The sequence below is a fragment of the Patella vulgata genome, chromosome 7, assembly GCF_932274485.2.
Source record: "Patella vulgata chromosome 7, xgPatVulg1.2, whole genome shotgun sequence".
NCBI classification, from domain to species: Eukaryota; Metazoa; Mollusca; class Gastropoda; family Patellidae; genus Patella; species Patella vulgata.
In genome coordinates this window covers 68,255,292-68,274,478 of record NC_065885.2, presented here as the reverse complement: position 1 = coordinate 68,274,478, position 19,187 = coordinate 68,255,292, and the positions used below count along the sequence as shown (strand labels likewise).

At 36.9% G+C, this 19,187-nt stretch overlaps 1 protein-coding gene and 1 long non-coding RNA gene across 3 annotated transcripts; one reads left to right on the top strand and one right to left on the bottom strand.

Annotated features, from left to right (window-relative positions):
• The first annotated feature begins 5,989 nt into the window (after positions 1–5,989).
• LOC126828760 (uncharacterized) lies at positions 5,990–9,293 on the top strand. The gene is made up of 3 exons (XR_007683229.2): positions 5,990–6,189; positions 7,368–7,547; positions 9,161–9,293. It is a non-coding gene; the product is annotated as an uncharacterized LOC126828760 (long non-coding RNA).
• Positions 9,294–11,449: 2,156 nt separating this feature from the next.
• On the bottom strand, positions 11,450–18,470 carry LOC126827769 (protein suppressor of hairy wing). 2 transcript variants are annotated; one of them, XM_050557291.2, is made up of 4 exons: positions 18,353–18,470; positions 15,326–17,367; positions 14,330–14,497; positions 11,450–12,979 (listed from the first exon to the last, which is right to left on the bottom strand). In XM_050557291.2, exons 2-4 carry the CDS (start codon positions 17,169–17,171, stop codon positions 12,129–12,131), a joined length of 2,865 nt encoding a protein of 954 aa, XP_050413248.2. In that variant the 5' UTR covers positions 17,172–17,367; positions 18,353–18,470; the 3' UTR covers positions 11,450–12,128. The 2 variants fall into 2 exon arrangements, with proteins under 2 accessions (XP_050413248.2, XP_050413247.2); XM_050557290.2 differs by having other exon boundaries at positions 15,326–17,363; positions 18,353–18,452.
• Between the last annotated feature and the right edge of the window lie 717 nt (positions 18,471–19,187).

Genomic DNA, 19,187 nt, shown 5'->3' with positions numbered 1-19,187 from the left:
TTGTTGGGATGACCCCATCGTGATATAGCTGGAAGCAGAAACTCCATTGACACTGTCTATGTGCCCCATTCTGTCGCTTTTCGATAGTTATTCGTTAGGGTTTGTGTATCATTGTATTTATTGTCGGGGTTCAACTATTGTTAGTTTTATGTTAAATATAAAATTGTATTTACTGTCTTGTTCCAACAGAGTGGTGGTTCATCTATGATTATGTTTAATAAAAGACACCAGTATGATGCCTTGTCTGGACCAATGAAGAGTATGCAAGCTGTTGACGTTCCTGCCTTTCAGGTAACATTCACATTGAACCGACTCGACATTTATCCTAAAACAATCAACGAACTGAGACTGAAATGAAATGGGGTTGATCGTCCTTCTTTTCTGTACTGGACTACAGAAGATAATAAAAATTCATCGGGATTTTCCGAAGTGGTTTCCCATTGTCAGTGGTGCAGGATGGAGGGCCTGACTGACAAGGACAGCTGTCTAGTTCTTCGGATGGCACGAAGAACCGAGGTCCCGTGTATACATTGGCGTGCACGTAAAAGATCCCTTTTGGCATAGTAAGATAACTAAAATCTTAAGTTCATTGCGCCAGACCGCCCGGTTGGTGCAGAATATTGGGACGTTAATCCCCATATCATTCATTCCCTGGCACCAGATATTTATACACAATGAATAGTGTCATGTACGAGGCAGATACTACTTATTATAACATCTGATGCCACTTCTTGGTTTGGCGAATTTGAAGAGAAGTCATCTGAGTGTTTATTGGTTAAGCACTAAAATACTTTAAGTTATCTAGATGCTTATGGGCTGAGCATTAAAATACTTTAAGTTATCTAGATGCTTATTGGCTGAGCACTAAAATACTTTAAGTCATTTGGCTATTAATTGGCTGAGCACTAAAATACTTTAAGGTATCTGACTGTTGATTGGCTAGGCACTAAAAGTTATCTGATTGTTTATTGGCTAGGCAATAAAAATAAAGCACAAATTTTGGATTTTGACCAATGAGAAAGCTGATTTCTTAATATATTTTAATTTACGTCTGTGTGAATAAGGTCCCAGACGCATAATTTTATAAAAAATAATTTACAATATTATTTTCTGTTTCAGGCACCAACACCCAGGGGCAGTATAGGACCTTACTCGTTCCCCATCAAACACAAATCACCACGGCATTCACCACGTGATTCACCACGGGTATCAGATGAAAGACGGAACTCCGGACACGCACGTGTTGTCTTTCCACCAGTAGAAGCTAGACGTGCCAGAAACGCCAACAACTCAGAACCGCGCCCCGATTATGATTAAAGACCGGAAAATTGAAGGAAAAGTGCATAATTAAAAAACACTATAAACCCCAACTTATCTCTCAATGAGTTAAAATCCACCTGTACTTAGTAATTATTGGAATTGTGATACGAGTTATCTGCCTTTTCCTATTCATTTACCGTATACACCAAATCTCTGGCGCAATAAATAGAGGATGGTAATAGTATCGGACAAGAAAAGGAAAGGGTGGTACTCAAACAGCATCGAAAAAAATATACAATTCACTTCAAATTTAAAATACAACAATATTTTTCGGTTGTCCACATTTAGAAAATAACACAAGCCAGAAGCCGAGAAACTTGTATAACACATTAAGAAAATAACACTTTTCCTTCAATATCTAAATTACTTTTTTACTTATATTGCCTTGAATCTTTCTGTTAGTACGTAGTATATATTGTGCCTTTATGATACAGTCTTCGAATAAATTATAATTTTAAAGATACCAATAGCTAAACAAAATCTTAAATTTTAAATTTAAAAAATATGATGCATATGGATTATTTTCAAATAAATTAAAACGTATGATTAGATGAGATAATCTCAAACATATCTTGTGGTTATAAATCCAGAATTAGAACATATATACAGTTTATTTTGAAATAACATTCCAAGTAAAATAATATACATTCACTTCCGGCTCATTTATAAATCTCAATGTTGTCTTTGTTGAGAAATTTAAATAAGATAGCCTTTAAAAAATGCAACTATCGTTTTAATTAAATCTAAACTATTACATTCCATAGTGTATATTTATATATTCCATTCTTTCCGCGACTTTTCTATATATAAGTTGATTAATATTTCATCAGTCAATTCTAGGGAAAGTAGGCCTTAACGAAACAACAAAAACCTTTTCATTCGGATTATTTGTTTTATCATAATATGTAATAGATATTCGTCGCTCAAATTCCACAAAAGCCAATCATGACATTCTTAAAATATTCCATATTTTGTATTTTTGAATCTGTTTTTCTTTAAAAGTATTTTTAGACGAATCTCGTTGCTGTATATTTTTGTACCATAATTTATTCTCCAGATCTTTTTCCCTCCCCAGTGGATAAACTTTATACGAAATCTCATTATGATACAGATCTATATTTCGTTTCGTTTTCTTATATTTTCGATGGCTGCCACAACGTAAACCAAATTTTGAAACAGAATAGGATCTGAGTCTTGTCTGCGATATCACCTCGGTGGAAGCAGACGTAAAATACAACTAACTCACATACATAGGATCCGAGTTTTAATCAGAAAGTTTTACACAAAGTTATTCTTCAAATCTGATTTTTATTAAAACATTTATTGAGAGAAAATTATAATCATTAATTATTACAATGATAAACCACCAGAATATCATATATTACATTAGGCTCTGTCTTTATATGAATTTAAATTTTAGCTATTCGATGTATATCGATACAGTACAGTTCTACGTTTTTTAGATGTTTTTTTTTTCTGTTATCTGCTTTTTAATAAATATCTTCTCTTGGCAATTGTTGTTCTTGTCTATCTGAGATAATATTTTTTTTTAAATTATGTGGTTCCATGGATCGTAAACATACAAGTGGTTGTAGAGAAGTTGAGTCAAGGTCGACGGACGGCGGACGAACGAGAGACGAAAGCCAGGCAGGAGATATGGCATAGTACTTTATATGAGCTAACGTACTTACTGACATACAGTTGCTTAGTGTAAGAATTATTACAAAATGAAATGAAATGGGGTTTAAAGTCCTACTGTTCTGCTCCGAACTGGCTTAATGAAGACGAGCTTACGCCATACAGTGTGCTATGAGGGAAATTTTGCCCGGTAGCGGCACTACGGCCTACTCTTTTTTCGAATTCAAACTGTCAAGGGTTCTTTTACGTTCACCTCACTGTATACACGGGACCTCTTTTTTTTTGTCCCATCCGAACGACTAGACAGCTGTCCTTGTCAGACCCTCCGTCCTGCACCAGGTTGTTGATATACACCCGTATATCTATATCCATAGTATATATTGTTTAATTGTTTAACACCATTTATCACACGTAGCATCTTTCATCAACTATTTAAAATTCTCTAAAAGATACCCTGGCTTCTACTTCAGCGCTGGGTGCTGGGTGGGCTTGTCTACCTGTCCTCATAAATACAAAAACATGAGATGTCGTACCAGGGTGTATGGGGATCTGAGAAAGGGCCCTCATTAAGTGCCCTTATTTCTGAAAAAGTGCCCTTATTTCTGAAAAAAGTGTCCTAGAATTTCAAAAGAGTTACCTCAAATACTTAAGGAAACTCAGCGAGTGCAAAACCTCACTGCTAAAATGATTCTTGGACAATCCAAATTCTTCAGTTCATCTTCCAATACGTTGTGAATGTAAAACTCAACTGATGGTGTTTAAGTGTTTGAACAATATTGATCCTAGAGTAACTATGTGATCTTTTGTCATACAATCCTAATCGATATTACACTCGATCATCAGTCGCCCCAAAACAAACAAATAAACCCCTTTGCTGATAGATCTGTTAGTGTAGCAAGACCAAAATGAAATAAACTATCACACGAAATCAGAAAGAGTGCCCTTCATTAGTACGCTTCAAGAAAACTTTATAAACTTATCCCTTTGAAACAACATTCTACAAATAACAATTTGTATAATGTGTTTGTTTAATTGACTTGATGTATATGTTTGTGTATATATTGTTCATATATACGGCCATTGAATACATAAAGGTGTAATAATGAGAGCTATATTATATTGGTGTCAGTCATTATCACATATATATACCATAGGTTGTTATGTGAGACTGTGGTGAGAGGATATCTGACAATTCAAAAATGTAATTGAATGTCACTAGATAAGAGAAAACGAGAAAAATAGAAATAGTCTGTACATTCCCTTGTTTTTATTCATTCTATACTTAATAAAAACATAGTAATGCACGGACATTTTCTAAAACAAATTTATTTTTTTATTTATTTATTTTTTTTTATTTTTTTTTTTTTGGGGGGGGGGGGCTCTTATTTAGTGATATTCAATTATTTTCTTGAATTGTCAGATATCTTCTCACAGTCTCATATAACAACTTTTGGTCTTCGAAAGAATTATTAGTGAGCAGAAATTCGCCCGTGTGTATCTGTTATCTATTGTCACTTCAGTCAGTTATATAGAAGGATAACTCGTGTTTCCCTTTTGCCTTCGTCACTTCCGTTTTATGAAATCTTCATTACGCATCTATCGTAGAAATGATATCTGTGTTAACATTATATTTGGAACGTGTTTAACCATTTCTATCACATATGTGATAATGACTGACACCAATATTGTCCTTTAAATTCAATAAACATATGTGATAATGACTGACACCAATATTGTCCTTTACATTCAATAAACATTTGTTGATAAAGTGATACTACTGGTTGTTTGTTATCAACCATTGTTTCATTCGTAGCTTTGTTCCTCAAGTGACGCTACTGGCTATTTGTTGTTAAACATTGTACCATCCGTATCGTGAGTCTTCAAGTGAAACTAGACATCGATTGTTTAACATCTTCAATAACCCGTTAAATAGACACTGATCGTAGACCAAATATTTATTGAATTATCTGAAACTTATCTTTACATCTTGTTTGTCAAGTCGTTCAGGAATCAATGCATGTCTTTTGTTCTACTATAGGAAATTATCATTGTCCATGAATGGTTTTCATACTCGCGTGCTTTCCTAACGTAATATATTTAATAATTCGATTAAGTTGATAACTTGTAGAGCAGATATACGTACTTGTATTTAGGTTTGGTTATTAGCACAAATATCACAAGATAGACGCCGGTTTTTATTTCATGTGAGTAACCAGCATATTACAAGGGAGAAGCCAGTTTTTATTTCATCCGAGAGGCCGAGAAGTTTGTACAACACAAGTGAGCGAATAACTTGTACAACACAAGTGAGAGGCCGAATAACTTGTACAACACAAGTGAGAAGCCTAGTATCTTGTACAACACAAGTCAGAAACCGAGTAACTTGTACAACACAAGTCAGAAACCGAGGAACTTGTATAATACAAGTCAGAAGTCGAGTATCTTGTACAACACAAGTCAGAAACCGAGTAACTTGTACAACACAAGTCAGAAACCGAGTAACTTGTACAACACAAGTCAGAAACCGAGTAACTTGTACAACACAAGTCAGAAACCGAGGAACTTGTATAATACAAGTCAGAAGTCGGGTATCTTGTACAACACAAGTCCGAAACCGAGTAACTTGTACAATACAAGTCAGAAGTCGGGTAATTTGTACAACACAAGTGAGAAGTCGAGTAACTTGAACAACAGAAGGCGCGCACAGTTTTTATGTCACCCGAGTAACGTTTTTTAACACAAGTTAGGAGCAAGAAACCAGTATATAAACCAGGAGCAGTTTGAGTGGGTTTGTTTTTTTGGGTTTTTTTTGTCATCTTGAAGAAGGTTTTTATAATCAAAAGTTTTGTGTTTGTATTCTGTATATTTATAAATGGAAGGAAATTAGACCATATATTTATTACTAAACCTAAAGTGTTGGAGGTTAATATCGTTCAATAATGGCGACTAAGGGATCCTGGGTTATTGTAGCTGTGTTGTATTCGTGTGTGTCCGTCTCGCTTACTAAAGATATATTTTACAATAAAATTAGCCTGGATATTCCGGTTACGATGTATTATTCGTTTTTAATAAGGGAAATAACTCTGTCACAATGTGCCATGGACTGCGCGAAACTTACCGGATGTAAATTGTTCCACTTTAGTTCCAACTCATGTTATGTTCTCAATATGCTAACCACTGGGATAGGATCTGTGAAGTTAAACAGTATCCATGTCGATGAACAACTGAAAGGTTTGTCTATAAAATACAATCTACGTCATGCTGGCTTGTTAGTTGCATGAATAAACACATTGAAGTTAGGCCTACCTTTTTTGACCAGTAACTGAGGCCCAAGTGCTGCTCAAATGCCTGAGGCCCCACCAATTTTAGTGGGACCGACTTGAAATTTGGCATGCTTATTCCTTTTAACGAATTTCGATTTAGATATGAACTCACAATTCCAGTATGGCGTCGTGCATGGTTCCACGTCCTTATTGTTGGCGTTTCTTTATTTATCGTTCTTGTCTATTAAATACAATCTCCATCTTGCTTTAAAATGAATGAGGCACTGGCTCACTAATACCCCCGTCACACTGTGATGGCGTCCTTACTGCGCTGCTATGGCGACGGAAAATGGGTTCAAAGCGCGTTAAGTTCGCCATAAGCGTGGTAAAAGTGTGGTGTAAACGCCATATATCGCCCTGTGGTCTCCATGGTCGCCAATGATCGCCGAGTCACGACGTTTGTTTTGTGCATGTTCAAAACAAACGCCAAGGTTCTGCGATCTGACATAGAAACCTTGGTATTTTTGGGACATTTTCTCGCGTTTTGTTCACGTTTGTGCATTTTCTGGGGTCCGTACGGTCCCAACAGCGCAGTAAGGACGCCACCAAGGTCTGATGGGGGCATAACCAGGCGATCGAGGTTTGATTCCGGTGATGGCTGATTTTCCAGAGTGGTTTCCACTTGTCAGTGGTTCAGGACGTAGAATCTGGGAAGGACGGGGAACAGTTTCTAGTTGTTCGGATGAGACGTAAACCCGAAGTCCCATGCACATGTTGGCCTTGACAGCTTCATTAGGCTTGACTGTACAGAACAGTAAGGCGTTATACCTCATTTCTTTTCATTTAGGTGGGGGGGGGGATGGTTTGCACGTGCGCGCTGTATCATACGATCTGTCATTTAGTTAACTGGCGGGATTTCGATTGCCCGATTGTACGTGACAAGGAGTAGGGTCGCCTGTCCAACCTCGTGGGTTTTCTCCGCGTCCTTCGGTTTCCTCCCACTGCTAAAGACCCCTACACGCAAGAGAATTATTGAAATAAAATTAAACCATATGTTAGTCCCGAAATGACCTAGTTTGTGTCGAGTGCACGTTAAACCCCATTTCTCTCTCTCTCTGTCATTTCATTTAGTTTGTTTGTTTTCAGAAACCTGTCAATCAAAGCAATATACTCCACTTCTAGATGGAATATTTTGTATTGATATGTCAACTTATAAAAGAACTTGGCCTGACGCTGAAGCGGTTTGTAACGATACGGGAGGTCGACTTCTGATCATGACAAATGTTGAACTTAGTCTTAAATGGGAGCCGATAAAAGCCATGACAAGTAAGATCTTCGACCATTTTAACAGGCCTTGGACAACTGCGGGGTTAGGTGATCGTACGGTTTAACGCATACACGTTAGATCGTAAGGTCTGTCACTGAGTCAAGTGGCGTGGTTTCGATTACCCGCGTGTACTTGATAACGAGCTTGACGGAAAGATTAAATTGAAAATCCATGTACTGGCCACTTAGGGTGAGTATGTATATCTGGGACATCAAATGATTTGAATTAGACATTACAGCAGGAATTGAAGAGATTAACGCGGGCTCAGACCCAACGTCTCATTCAGTCAACCAGGAGAGTTTAATGGGTTGTCCAGGGTGCAAACATCTTCAATAGAAGGCTTCATCTCGCCTTAACTACGTACATGTAAAACTCGCGATCGTTGCTTCAGGAACATGGGGTGCAATAGATGTGGACTTTTTCACTGTTTAGACCACTTGGACAATTTGAAGATGAAATGAGTTAAGCTGTATGATTTCCTATTAGCCTGTATCAACCAGTCATAGTTGTTTTCAATTAGTTTCACCCACTTTACGCCTTTTTTACGCGACACAATACCGTTTACTTAAACTTCATTTTCTGTCTTTCATGGCTCTTTTCAGTGTTTCATGGGGCAGTACTGGTAGATTGAATACCTTCCAGAATGTTCCTGGAAGCAGAATTCATATCTATATAAAAGGACATTGGCCATAAACCGGACAGGATCAGTTTACATTCGCAAACGCATCATTTGCTGTATTATCTGATCCCCTAGCGTGGTTTCGATTCCCCGGTTGTATGTGACAAGGAGTAGGTCGCCAGGGCCGTAACTAGCACAGAGCAACCGGGGGGGGGGGGGCAAGAAGTGTTTGTTAGTCCCAAAATGACCTAGTTTGTGTCGAGTGGACACAGGATTTTATGAAATCGTGGTATAGAATAAATGTATGGTAGGGCATCTATTTTAACATCATCTTTACTCTTTAATGTTTTTGTTCCTTTTGAATATTGAAAGTATATTGATTGGGTTAAATCTCCAGTTTCGGTAAATTCATAACGGATTGATAAGGGTCGTTGTCTGGGCCAAAGTCTAACGACAATATTTTGTACACGTAAAGCCAATATTATTAGAAATTAATGGTTGGCCCAGCACGGGTATAGCCATGACGCGGAAGTAACAGCTGGCCTCCTAAACCGGAAGTGGTAGTCCGTCGCTACCACGCCTCGGGACAGCCCTAGTGCAGCCGGCAACCCGGAACAGACAGACAGGTAGAATAAACAAACCGTAGCCATCTCTGGTTTGGGGGGTGGGGGGAGATCAACGCACCCCGATTCCCCGATTGTACGTGACAAGGAGTAGGGTCGCCTGTCCAACCTAGTGGGTTGTCTCTTGGTCCTCCGGCTTCCTCCCACGACCAAAGACCCCTACGTGCAAGTGAATTATTGAAATAAAATTAAACCATGTGTTAGTCCCGAAATGACATGGTTTGTGTCAAGTGAACGTTAAACTCTCTCTCTCTCTCTCTCTCTCTCCTCTCTCTCTCTCAATCAATTTTATTATTTATTTAGAATTTATGATATAAGTTTTGTAATTACTTTTAATCATGTTTTAATTATTTTTTTTTTTAAATTTTAGCAAATGAGTTTTGGATCGGGGGAAATGACGAAGCTAAAGAGGGTAGCTGGGTATGGTCAGATGGATCAAGTGTAACCGGAAGTGGTTGGATATCTGGCCAACCAGATAATTATTTGGGCAATGAAGACTGTCTTGAACTGTTAGGAGGTTTGTTAAACGACACACCCTGTGTAAAATCCGTATATTTTCTCTGTGAGAAGCCATATCCTTTTGTATTTTAAGGGCGTATATTCATTTGTATTTTAAGGATATGCGTGTTTTCGGTGTGACAGAAAATATATTTATTCACATCTCAGAGATACAAGGGAATATTTTATTCGTTAAAATGACATGTAATAATTTAATTAATGGTATAATGGAATGAAATAGTGTAATGTTATAATGTAATGTGCTTATGTAATGATGTAATGTGATGATGTAATGTAATGATGTGATGTAATGTAATTATGTAATGTAATGATGTAATGTAATAATGTAATGTGATGATGTAATGCAATAATGTAATAATTTAATGTGCTTATGTAATGTAATGTTGTAACGAAATAATGTAATGTGATGATGTCATGAAATAACGTAATGTAATAATGGATTGTAATGTTATGATGTAATATGTAATGAAATAATGTAATGTTATGTAATGCTGTGATGTAATGTAATGATGTAATGAATGGAGCAATTTGACTGAAATTTTCAACATATTCTGTTTACGTTATCTATTTTTAACTATTATAGCTTTATCTAATCTCCCGTAATGTCACTTTAACTAAAGAAAACTAATGGAATCCAACAAAATCTGCAATATACACAAATCAAATATATCAGTTACTGTCTTTAAAAAGGGCTGGCTTGGATTTGTGAAATGAAATGGGGTTAACTGTGACAAAGTGCTCTATACCTTTGATCAAATTGAACGATCATTTAGGTGCATAGAACTTATTGACACCAGCTGGATTTTGATAATATATGATAGTGACTTTTCAACTGTGTATATACTTCTGTTTAGGCACGAACTGGCTATGATCTAATTAAACATGTAATGAATCCCATGTATATGATGTGTGTACAAGCGCCGCATGACTTCAAGGGAAATACGCACTAGTCCATAATCATACCACGACGTGATAAATAAATAGACAATTCCATATACATGTACGATCGCGAGTCTTATCTATTTTCCCTATTGTCTCAGGAGTTTGCTGAGAGTGACGGGACTAGACGAGAGACGAGTGGGGAGGAGACAAGGGGAGCAGAGACCGGCGAAATGATTGAAATATAGTATTATTCTATATTAAATGTACCGTCTTGGTGTTGTTGTTTATGTTCCTGTTGTAGGTATGTAGCTGTTTTAGTTATGTAGCTGTTTTATATTCTGTTTCAATGTAAATAAACCCTACATGTACGAAACTGATCTCTGTTATCTATTACATAACGTCCTACTGTTCTTCTCCCACTGGACTAATGAAGACGGGCTCTACCTTGATCTAAGTTTGAATATAACCAAGAATGCGCCAAATCGAATCTTTTTTTCAAAATTTTCTGGGGATTTCGTACTGCTCTGAGCCCTACGCATTCTATCTCTATTGTATGCCGTGAATACTGAAAGTAATGGATATTCCTTTCACAGCGACGATCAACGACTTTAAGCTTTTGAATCAGTTTACTGATGGAATTAACACATTTCAACACATTATTTAAAATTAAATCAAACAGGTTCAGCTATTTGAATGGTGTTTGCCCCATCACTAATCAAACAGGTTTAGCTATTTGAATGGTGTTTGCCCCATCACTAATCAAACAGGTTTAGCTATTTGAATGGTGTTTGCCCCATCACTAATCAAACAGGTTTAGCTATTTGAATGGTGTTTGCCCCATCACTAATCAAACGGGTTTAGCTATTTGAATGGTGTTTGCCCCATCACTAATCAAACAAATAATTTAGATCATCTTTCTCTTGTTTGTTGGGTTTAACGTCCGCTTCCAGCGATAGAAGACACGTGCTTTCTGGGACACCTGCCAGTCAGCCAGTAGCATGTAAGAGATGGAGAAGTTGGGTTTAACGTCCACTCGACACAAACTTTTTCATTTTGGGAATAACATATGGTTCAATTTTATATCAATAATTCGCTTGCACGTAGGGGTCTTTAGCAGAGAGAGGAAACCGGAGGACCTGGAGAAAACCCAATCGTCGCCTACAAGTGTACTCAATTGGTCACCTCAATTGGTCACCTCCGTCCCCTTTGGGATACAACTCTAAAGGTATCTTTACACCTTAGATCAACCCAATTTAAATGTTCAATTTGTTTTAATTTCAATCAGGTACAGTACATTGTTGTTATATTTAAATAATTCTGTTTATATACATACAATTAGATCCAGTCAGTATTATTCAAACAGATTCAATAGTTTAACAAAGTTTTATCAACTCAATAGTTGGTTCAATAGTAGCACTCAATACTTCAAAACAGTTAAACATAGTTACTGAACTCGATAACTTAAGGTTCATAGCTTAACAGGTATTTACAGAACTCAATATATATAGTTTAAAACATTTACAAGAAATCAATCAGTTACATATGATTACTATATTGATAGTTTAAATGTTTACAGGGCTCAATAGTTTGGTCACATTGTTACAGAACTCACTAGATTAACAATGTTATAGATCTCAAGACATAACTAAATAGTTGAACTCTGTTGCAGAGCTCAATAGTTTATCATGTTTATAGAACTCAATAAGCTGTTGCAGAACTCAATAGTTTAACTTGGTTACAGAACTCAATAGCCTGTAACTCTGTTACAGAGCCTTGGTAGTTTAACACAGCTGCAGACCTCAATAGTTTAATGGAAAACTACACCACAGCTGTAGCACCACACCACAGCATCGAATAGATGACAGTATTAACATGCAGTTTCTGTCATTTATAAATACATTGGAGTTACCTCCCTTTTATTTAATTTGTTTGTAGAGTTACTGTCCTTCATTATTCATAACAAAACTATAATAAGAACCAAGATTACTGTATTCTGGTTGCTGGTGTGTTGCCATAACAACTGTTTGTGTCGTAGTTGATGGTACGGTGTAGACAATACCTCCGTCTGCCGGATTGGGCTGTCCTAAGGTTTGAATGGACCCGGGCTGAGCAAGCGGATCTATGATTAAACCCCTAGAATTTAAATGAGCGTGCACCCTAGCATCCATGACAACGGTCAACTGTTGAGGATCTATGGGAGTGGCTAGTGGATGCAACTGTTGATGACCTATAGAAGAGGCCAACATGTGTCCTTGACCTTCATGTACCAAACCTGTTGGATTATTCTGATGGATGATCATATTTTGAGCTGTCGTTTCCATGACTACTGGTTCAACCGAGTTGATGTACTGGGCATTGTGCATGATTTGAGGATATATATTACCATCAGTTTCTTGTTGCTCAACATCAGGTTCAACCGATTCGTAAACCTCCATTGTTCTGCACGGCACTGACCGCGTCTCTAATTTTACGTTCTTTTTACCCTTTTTCTTTCGTCGTTTCGGTTTCTCGGTTGTCTGTGTTTCGCTACAGCTGTGACGTTTCTGGACATGTTCCTTTAGTTTATCTTTACGATGCGTCGAGTAGCTACACACGGAACAACTAAACGGACGGACTTCAAGATGGATTTTCTCATGTCGCAGCAGGTGACTCTTTTCTACGAATGATTTACTGCAATGTTCACAGTTGTATTTACGAATTCCAAGATGTGTCCTCATATGACCCTTCAACTGACTTCGTTTCGGGGAGAAATAATTACACTGCGGGAACTGGCATTTAAACACATCACCTGAAAATACAGGTAAAACTTTATACAATCACAATTAACATTGGCATTTAAACACCTGAAAATACAGGTAAAAGTAATGACAATCGAATAAAAATCAAAAGGCATTAAACTATTTGTCATGTATTTTGTACACAGTGAACAGTCCATTTGCTGATTACACCATTTGAATTTTGTCTAATGGTTTGGATTGTTCGTACTTGGTTTTATTTTATTTTTTTTATCTTATAAGATATGGTTAGGATAGGGTTGAGGTGAGGGGGGGGGGGGGGTATTTTATTTATCTTTAATGTTATCCATGTTTTTTTAAAGGGGCATTATGGGAGATTAGATAAAGAGTTGACGGTTCTCGCTTTAATAGTTAAAAAATTTGATAAGGTAAATAGAATAAGCTGAAAATATCAGTCAAATTGCTCTACTCTGAACCAAGATATTAGCTTTTGAATTTTAGCCTAGCCTCGATCATCATTACTAAAGTGATAAAAACATTTTCAAAAAATGTATTCCAATCAGCTAAATATCCCAAGCTATGGTTTGGATAAGTTAATAAATGTCTAATTAATAATTTAGATAACATTTCAAGCCTAAAGAAAGTCCTGCAATAGGCAGATTTAGGTCTTGAATAATGTATGTTTAATATACAATGTATACTATTTACATGTATATTTGTGTATATGAATTAACAGGGTACTACAACTATTTGAGATATTTCTATATTAAATATTTATTTCTTTAGGATAATACTGTGACAATATTGACTAAATTCCTATATGACTTATAAATAACTGTGGACCATAATCAGTGGAACTTCTTATATTTCGGCTGATAATAATCCACCGCCGCTCAGAACATCTATATTTACGCCAAGCAAACTATGTGATTCTTGAGCAGAAAAAAACATTGATGAAGGACTAGTTTTATACTTTCACCTGATCTGTACTGTAAATACATGTTTGTCCTTGGCTACAGCTGGCCTGTTGCTTCGCCTACATGTATAAGTCCAATTTCAAGGCAAAGGTGCTTACAATCTCAACAGAGAGAGAGAGAAATTGGGTTTAACATCCACTCGCCACAGACTAGGTCACTTCAGGACTAACACATGGTTCAATTTTATCTCAATAATTCGCTTGCGCGTAGGGGTCTTTAGCAGTGGGAGGAAACCGGAGGACCCGGAGAAAACCCACGAGGTTAGACAGCGACCCTACTCCTTGTCATGTACCACCGGGGATTCGAAACCACGCCAGTTGATTCAATGAAAGACCTGATGATACAGAGCGCAAGTGTTAACCAATCGACCATCCAACCCCCAAATATTGAAAGGAGTTTTAGGTAAAAGAATAAGAAGAATCTTACCAGTATGAATACGTTTGTGTGAGATAAGATGTGATTGAAACTTGGTTCCAAAACCACACTTATCACATAAATATGGCCGATCATCGCTGTGGCGTACTGAATGTTGATTCAGCGTACTTTTCGTGGCAAAACATTGATGACATATTTCACATTCCCACGGTTTTTTACCTGTAAAATATATTAAATATTTGAATATCTGGAAACTATATTAAATGTATTAAATATATGAAGACATAGGCGTAGGAGGCTACGGGGCAGGGGGTGAACCGCCCATTTTAGAGAGAAGGAGAGTGGGTCAGTGTCCACTCAGTCATTTCTGGACTACCATATTGTCTAATTTTATTTCAATAATTCATTAAGGGGTCCTTAGCAATGGGAGGAGGAACTGGAGAAAACTCATGAGGTTGGGCAGGCGACTCTTTGTCAAGTACAAGTTTGGGCTTGAACCCACACCACTTGACCCAATGACAGACTTTAGGGTCTAAAGCACACATGTTAGACCACTGAGACAACCAATTGAACAAGTCCTGACGGTTCTTTTCAGCCCATGGCCATGATGGGATACAAAACATGAAATGAAATGGGGTTTATTAACATTCTATTGGGCTAATGAAGACAGGCCGTACAGTGTGCTATGAAGGAAATTTTGACCAGGCAGCTGCACTATGACCTACTCTTATATTGAATTCCATCTGCCAAGGGATCTTTTACATGCTCATTCAACCTGATGGACTGGACAGCGGCCTTACACCATTGACAAGGGGAAACCATGCCAACATCAGGATTGAACCCACAACATCCAGGGTAGAAAGCCACTTGTCCACCGTGGATCTATGATGGGATACAAATCCTGAGATAATTGATTCCAGTGTCTTGTACAGTACTACACCACACCCTCACCTACCATACAATCACACACCCCTTCCCTACCACTATGCATCCCCCCCCATAACCTATGACACGATCAAACACCCCTCCCCCACCTTTGACCCTTACCTATATGACATTTTCTGTGGGCGTACAGATTGCTTCTGGTTCTAAATTTCATCGGACATTCTTCACACGGGAACGGTCTCTCGTCTGTGTGTTTTACTCGATGTATGAGAATATTGCGTATTGTATCAGCCGTATATTTACAGCCTTCGTGTTCACACTGAAATGGTGGTCCGTAATAATGTTTCTTCATGTGAGTGTAAAAACTTTTATTCCACGTACAAGTGAACTCGCAGACATGACACGTATACGATCTCTCTGTGTCACTGTTGTGTCGTTTCCGTTGGTGATCTTCAAATCGAGCTTCACTTGTCGTAGTGTAATCGCATTCAGTACAACTACGCAATTTATTTTTATTTTTAGATGCTGAAGCCTTTTTTATTTTCGGTTTAGTTATTGCACGGGATGCTTTTGCCTTGTTTTTATCAGTATCTTGCTGTTCTTCATAATCAGGATCGCAAGCATCATCGTAATGGTCTTGATAATCATAGCTATTGTCGTAATCCACATCATCGTTACCATGGTTACTCGTCTCGACTGTATCCAGATCTTCACTGAAACAACTGACTGGTTCTGTCAACTTCTCAGATTTTTGGGGTTTTGTGGAACTTTTGTTTCTAGTAATCATATGTTTTATCGGATGATTTGATTGGATAACCGTTTCTCGGTCTGAATCTTTCTTTTTCTGCCCTCTAGTGGTCATTTTCTTTTTGAACGATTGATTGGTTGAATACGTTTTTAGCGGAACGACCGTATTCTGAAAATTTTGATCAATCTGTTCACATTCTGGGTCATCGTGCTGTGATTTATCCCCACTTTCGATCACGTCTGAGTTTTTCTGTGCAGCAGACACAGAAGTCATGTGATCGTTTGGTTGTTCTGAATCTATCGTCACGGTAATACTAACAGGAAAGTAATCTTCAGGATTTACATCAAGAACACTATTTTGCACGACCTGATTCAGTAAGTGGGAATATTTTTCACGTAACGATGGAAAGATATCTACGTACGAACCTAAAGATATGCCGGAACTGTGCAGTGTTTGCAGTAACAGAAATAAACTTGATTCATTGGTTGTAAAAAAATTCTCGGTTTGACTGATTTCCTGGAGAAAATCGCCAGCTACAATCGACCAATCAATATGCTGCAATAAAGCAACGAGATACTGTTCGCGGTCCTTCACATCATAACCTAGCCAACTTATTATTAGAAATAGTTTGACCTCTGGTTTCAGGTGAATCACCCATCCCGTAGCGAGAAAAGTATTAAAACGAATCGCAGGAAGATTTAAAAAGTCGAGTTGTTTTACGGCTTCGGGTAAATGCATCTGCAAATACGCCAAAGCATATTCTTCTAATCCGCATAATTTAAATTTTCGCGCTACGTAGAATGTACTAACAATATTCCCAACATGCAAATTACATCGCAACGTCCCTTCACATACTTCACGTAAAGCCTCAATCTGAAAACTTGTCGCTAGATGAAGTAGCTGGATCAAGTTTGTGTCGCGTAAATCAATCTTCCCTGTGTACATAAACGAGATCATGTCGGAAAATATCTCAAAATTATCGTAATTAACGCGTACGATCTCGGTACACGCCAAATTCGACTTTAGATGTGTGTAAATAAATGGGCTCCATGCAGCAACGACGGCACGATGGGCGTTGATTCGCTGATTGTGTATTTCAAAAATAAGATCACAGTAAGACTTCTGTAACTTCATCTGATAAAGAGTTTCTGTAAGATAGACACAGTTTCGTATATGATATGGTAGAACGGTATTTGGTTGAGTGTTGATGTATGTTGTCTCTATCTGCTGAGCTCCGTGCTGTAAATTAGGATCATCCATTTTATATAACACACATCAATATTTAAAAAAAAAAAAAAATCCAATCGTTATTTATCTCAATTTCAAGAAGAAGTTATCTAATGTTAAGACAGTTTAACCATGTCTACTTCCTGTCATCCAGTCCAGCTTCTATCCATTATCTAAAATTAAGACAGTTTAATCATGTCTACCTCCTGTCATCCAGTTCAGATTCTATCTACAAAATAACAGAAAAAAAAAGGAATATCAATAAGCTGCATTAATTAACCCATCCCTAATGTCAATCAATATATCGTATAAACATTACGTCAACCAATCAGATTAGGTTGTATTGTCAGGTTGTAAAAGTGTCGCCTAGGCCATAATGTATTGTAAATCATAGAAAGATACACTATGTAAGTATGTAAGAGCTAACTCTGTCTATTGCAAGTATTTATTTTGGTTTCAAATGTTATATAAACTATAAATTAGACATTTATTAACATAACAAGACTTAAAGTATCTCTCTAGAACATCAGATGGCTGAGATTTAAACATTTAACCATAAAATAGACAATCAAGGCTAAGTTTCCCTTAACATCAATTTGACACTAACTAGGTCATTTTGGGACTAACATATGGTTCAATTTTATAACAGTAATTTCCTTGCATGTCTGGGGTTTATAGCAGTGGGAGGAACAGGAGAAACCCCAGAATTAAACAAGCCCTCTCCTTGACATTGGGAATAGGAACAACAAATTCTAACAGGCTTTATACATCTGTAACATTTTCATTGGTCTTCCTTAAAAATAGTATTTAATTAGTTATTAATTTTAGAGGCTTCAGAGTTTATCATTCATCAAGCCTATAGATTGATCATTTACTTTTTAAATAAATAGGCTACCACGTGAAATACGCGACCACAACACTACCAAAGTAAATCATATAAATTTATCCAAAAAAAAAAAAAAAAAATTAAAATTTGAATCTACTGCTTCTTTCATTAGCGAGCTGACGTCTTCATAAGATTCCTTCAAATGCCAAGACCATGAAGCATTACACGTGCTCTACACAAAATCATAACAAAGTCACGTGATAAATAAACCACGCCTACTTCCAATACAGCACGGGGTGACATTCTAAATTAACACGTTTTCGCACTGGTATTTTTGTCAAATACATCTATTTAACATCTTTTGCGATATATATCGATAATATATTACCTTATCAACGACCATAACTAAATATTAGCAATAGATTCAATGCAAATTTGACCATTTTTAAACAAATACATTCTAATTTCTTGAAATCTTCCCCCACGCCATAACAGGATATGACGTCAAAGCAGAAGTGTCTTTTTGATAATAGTTTTTATTATTTTTTTCAAAACAAACCAAATCTTGCGATGAAGATATTGACATTTCTTATATTGCAAAAACTGAAACTTGAAAATAGAACTGTTTACGTAAAATAAAACCCATTAAAAAAAATGTATTATCCGAGATATAAATAAATATCACGTGACGGTTTCCATGACAGTTACGACGCTATGTGATTGATAGAATGGTTTCAGCACGCGACGATTGATTAACTTTGAGTTAATATCATTAATTAATAAAATATTAGGTAAGACAGTTACGTGAGGGGGGTGATAAACGAGTCACTTAATTTAACGAGCGTGACTCGAGAGATTTTTATGATTATTTCTTTATCCGAATGGGCTAACTCAAGCAACACTGACTTCCTTTTGATTTTCTAAAGCTTTATTTTATTGTGACTTGTTCAAGTTGTGGATTCCCTCATATCATTTATTAAAGGTGTAGGCCTACTCTCAGTTTCGACTTAGTGGTTGTGATTGTGTGGGATTTATTTATTTATTTTTTTTTTAATCAATTTTGAACAGTTTAGATTTTACATAATCTGAAAATTTTAAATGCCTGAATTTAAATTCATGTGATGGACTATTTTCATGTCATTCACTCATTGTCAAGTTATTTGCAACCTATTGGCTATGATATTTAGGTTAAATGTACCCAGTAGGCCTACATTGTTTGACTG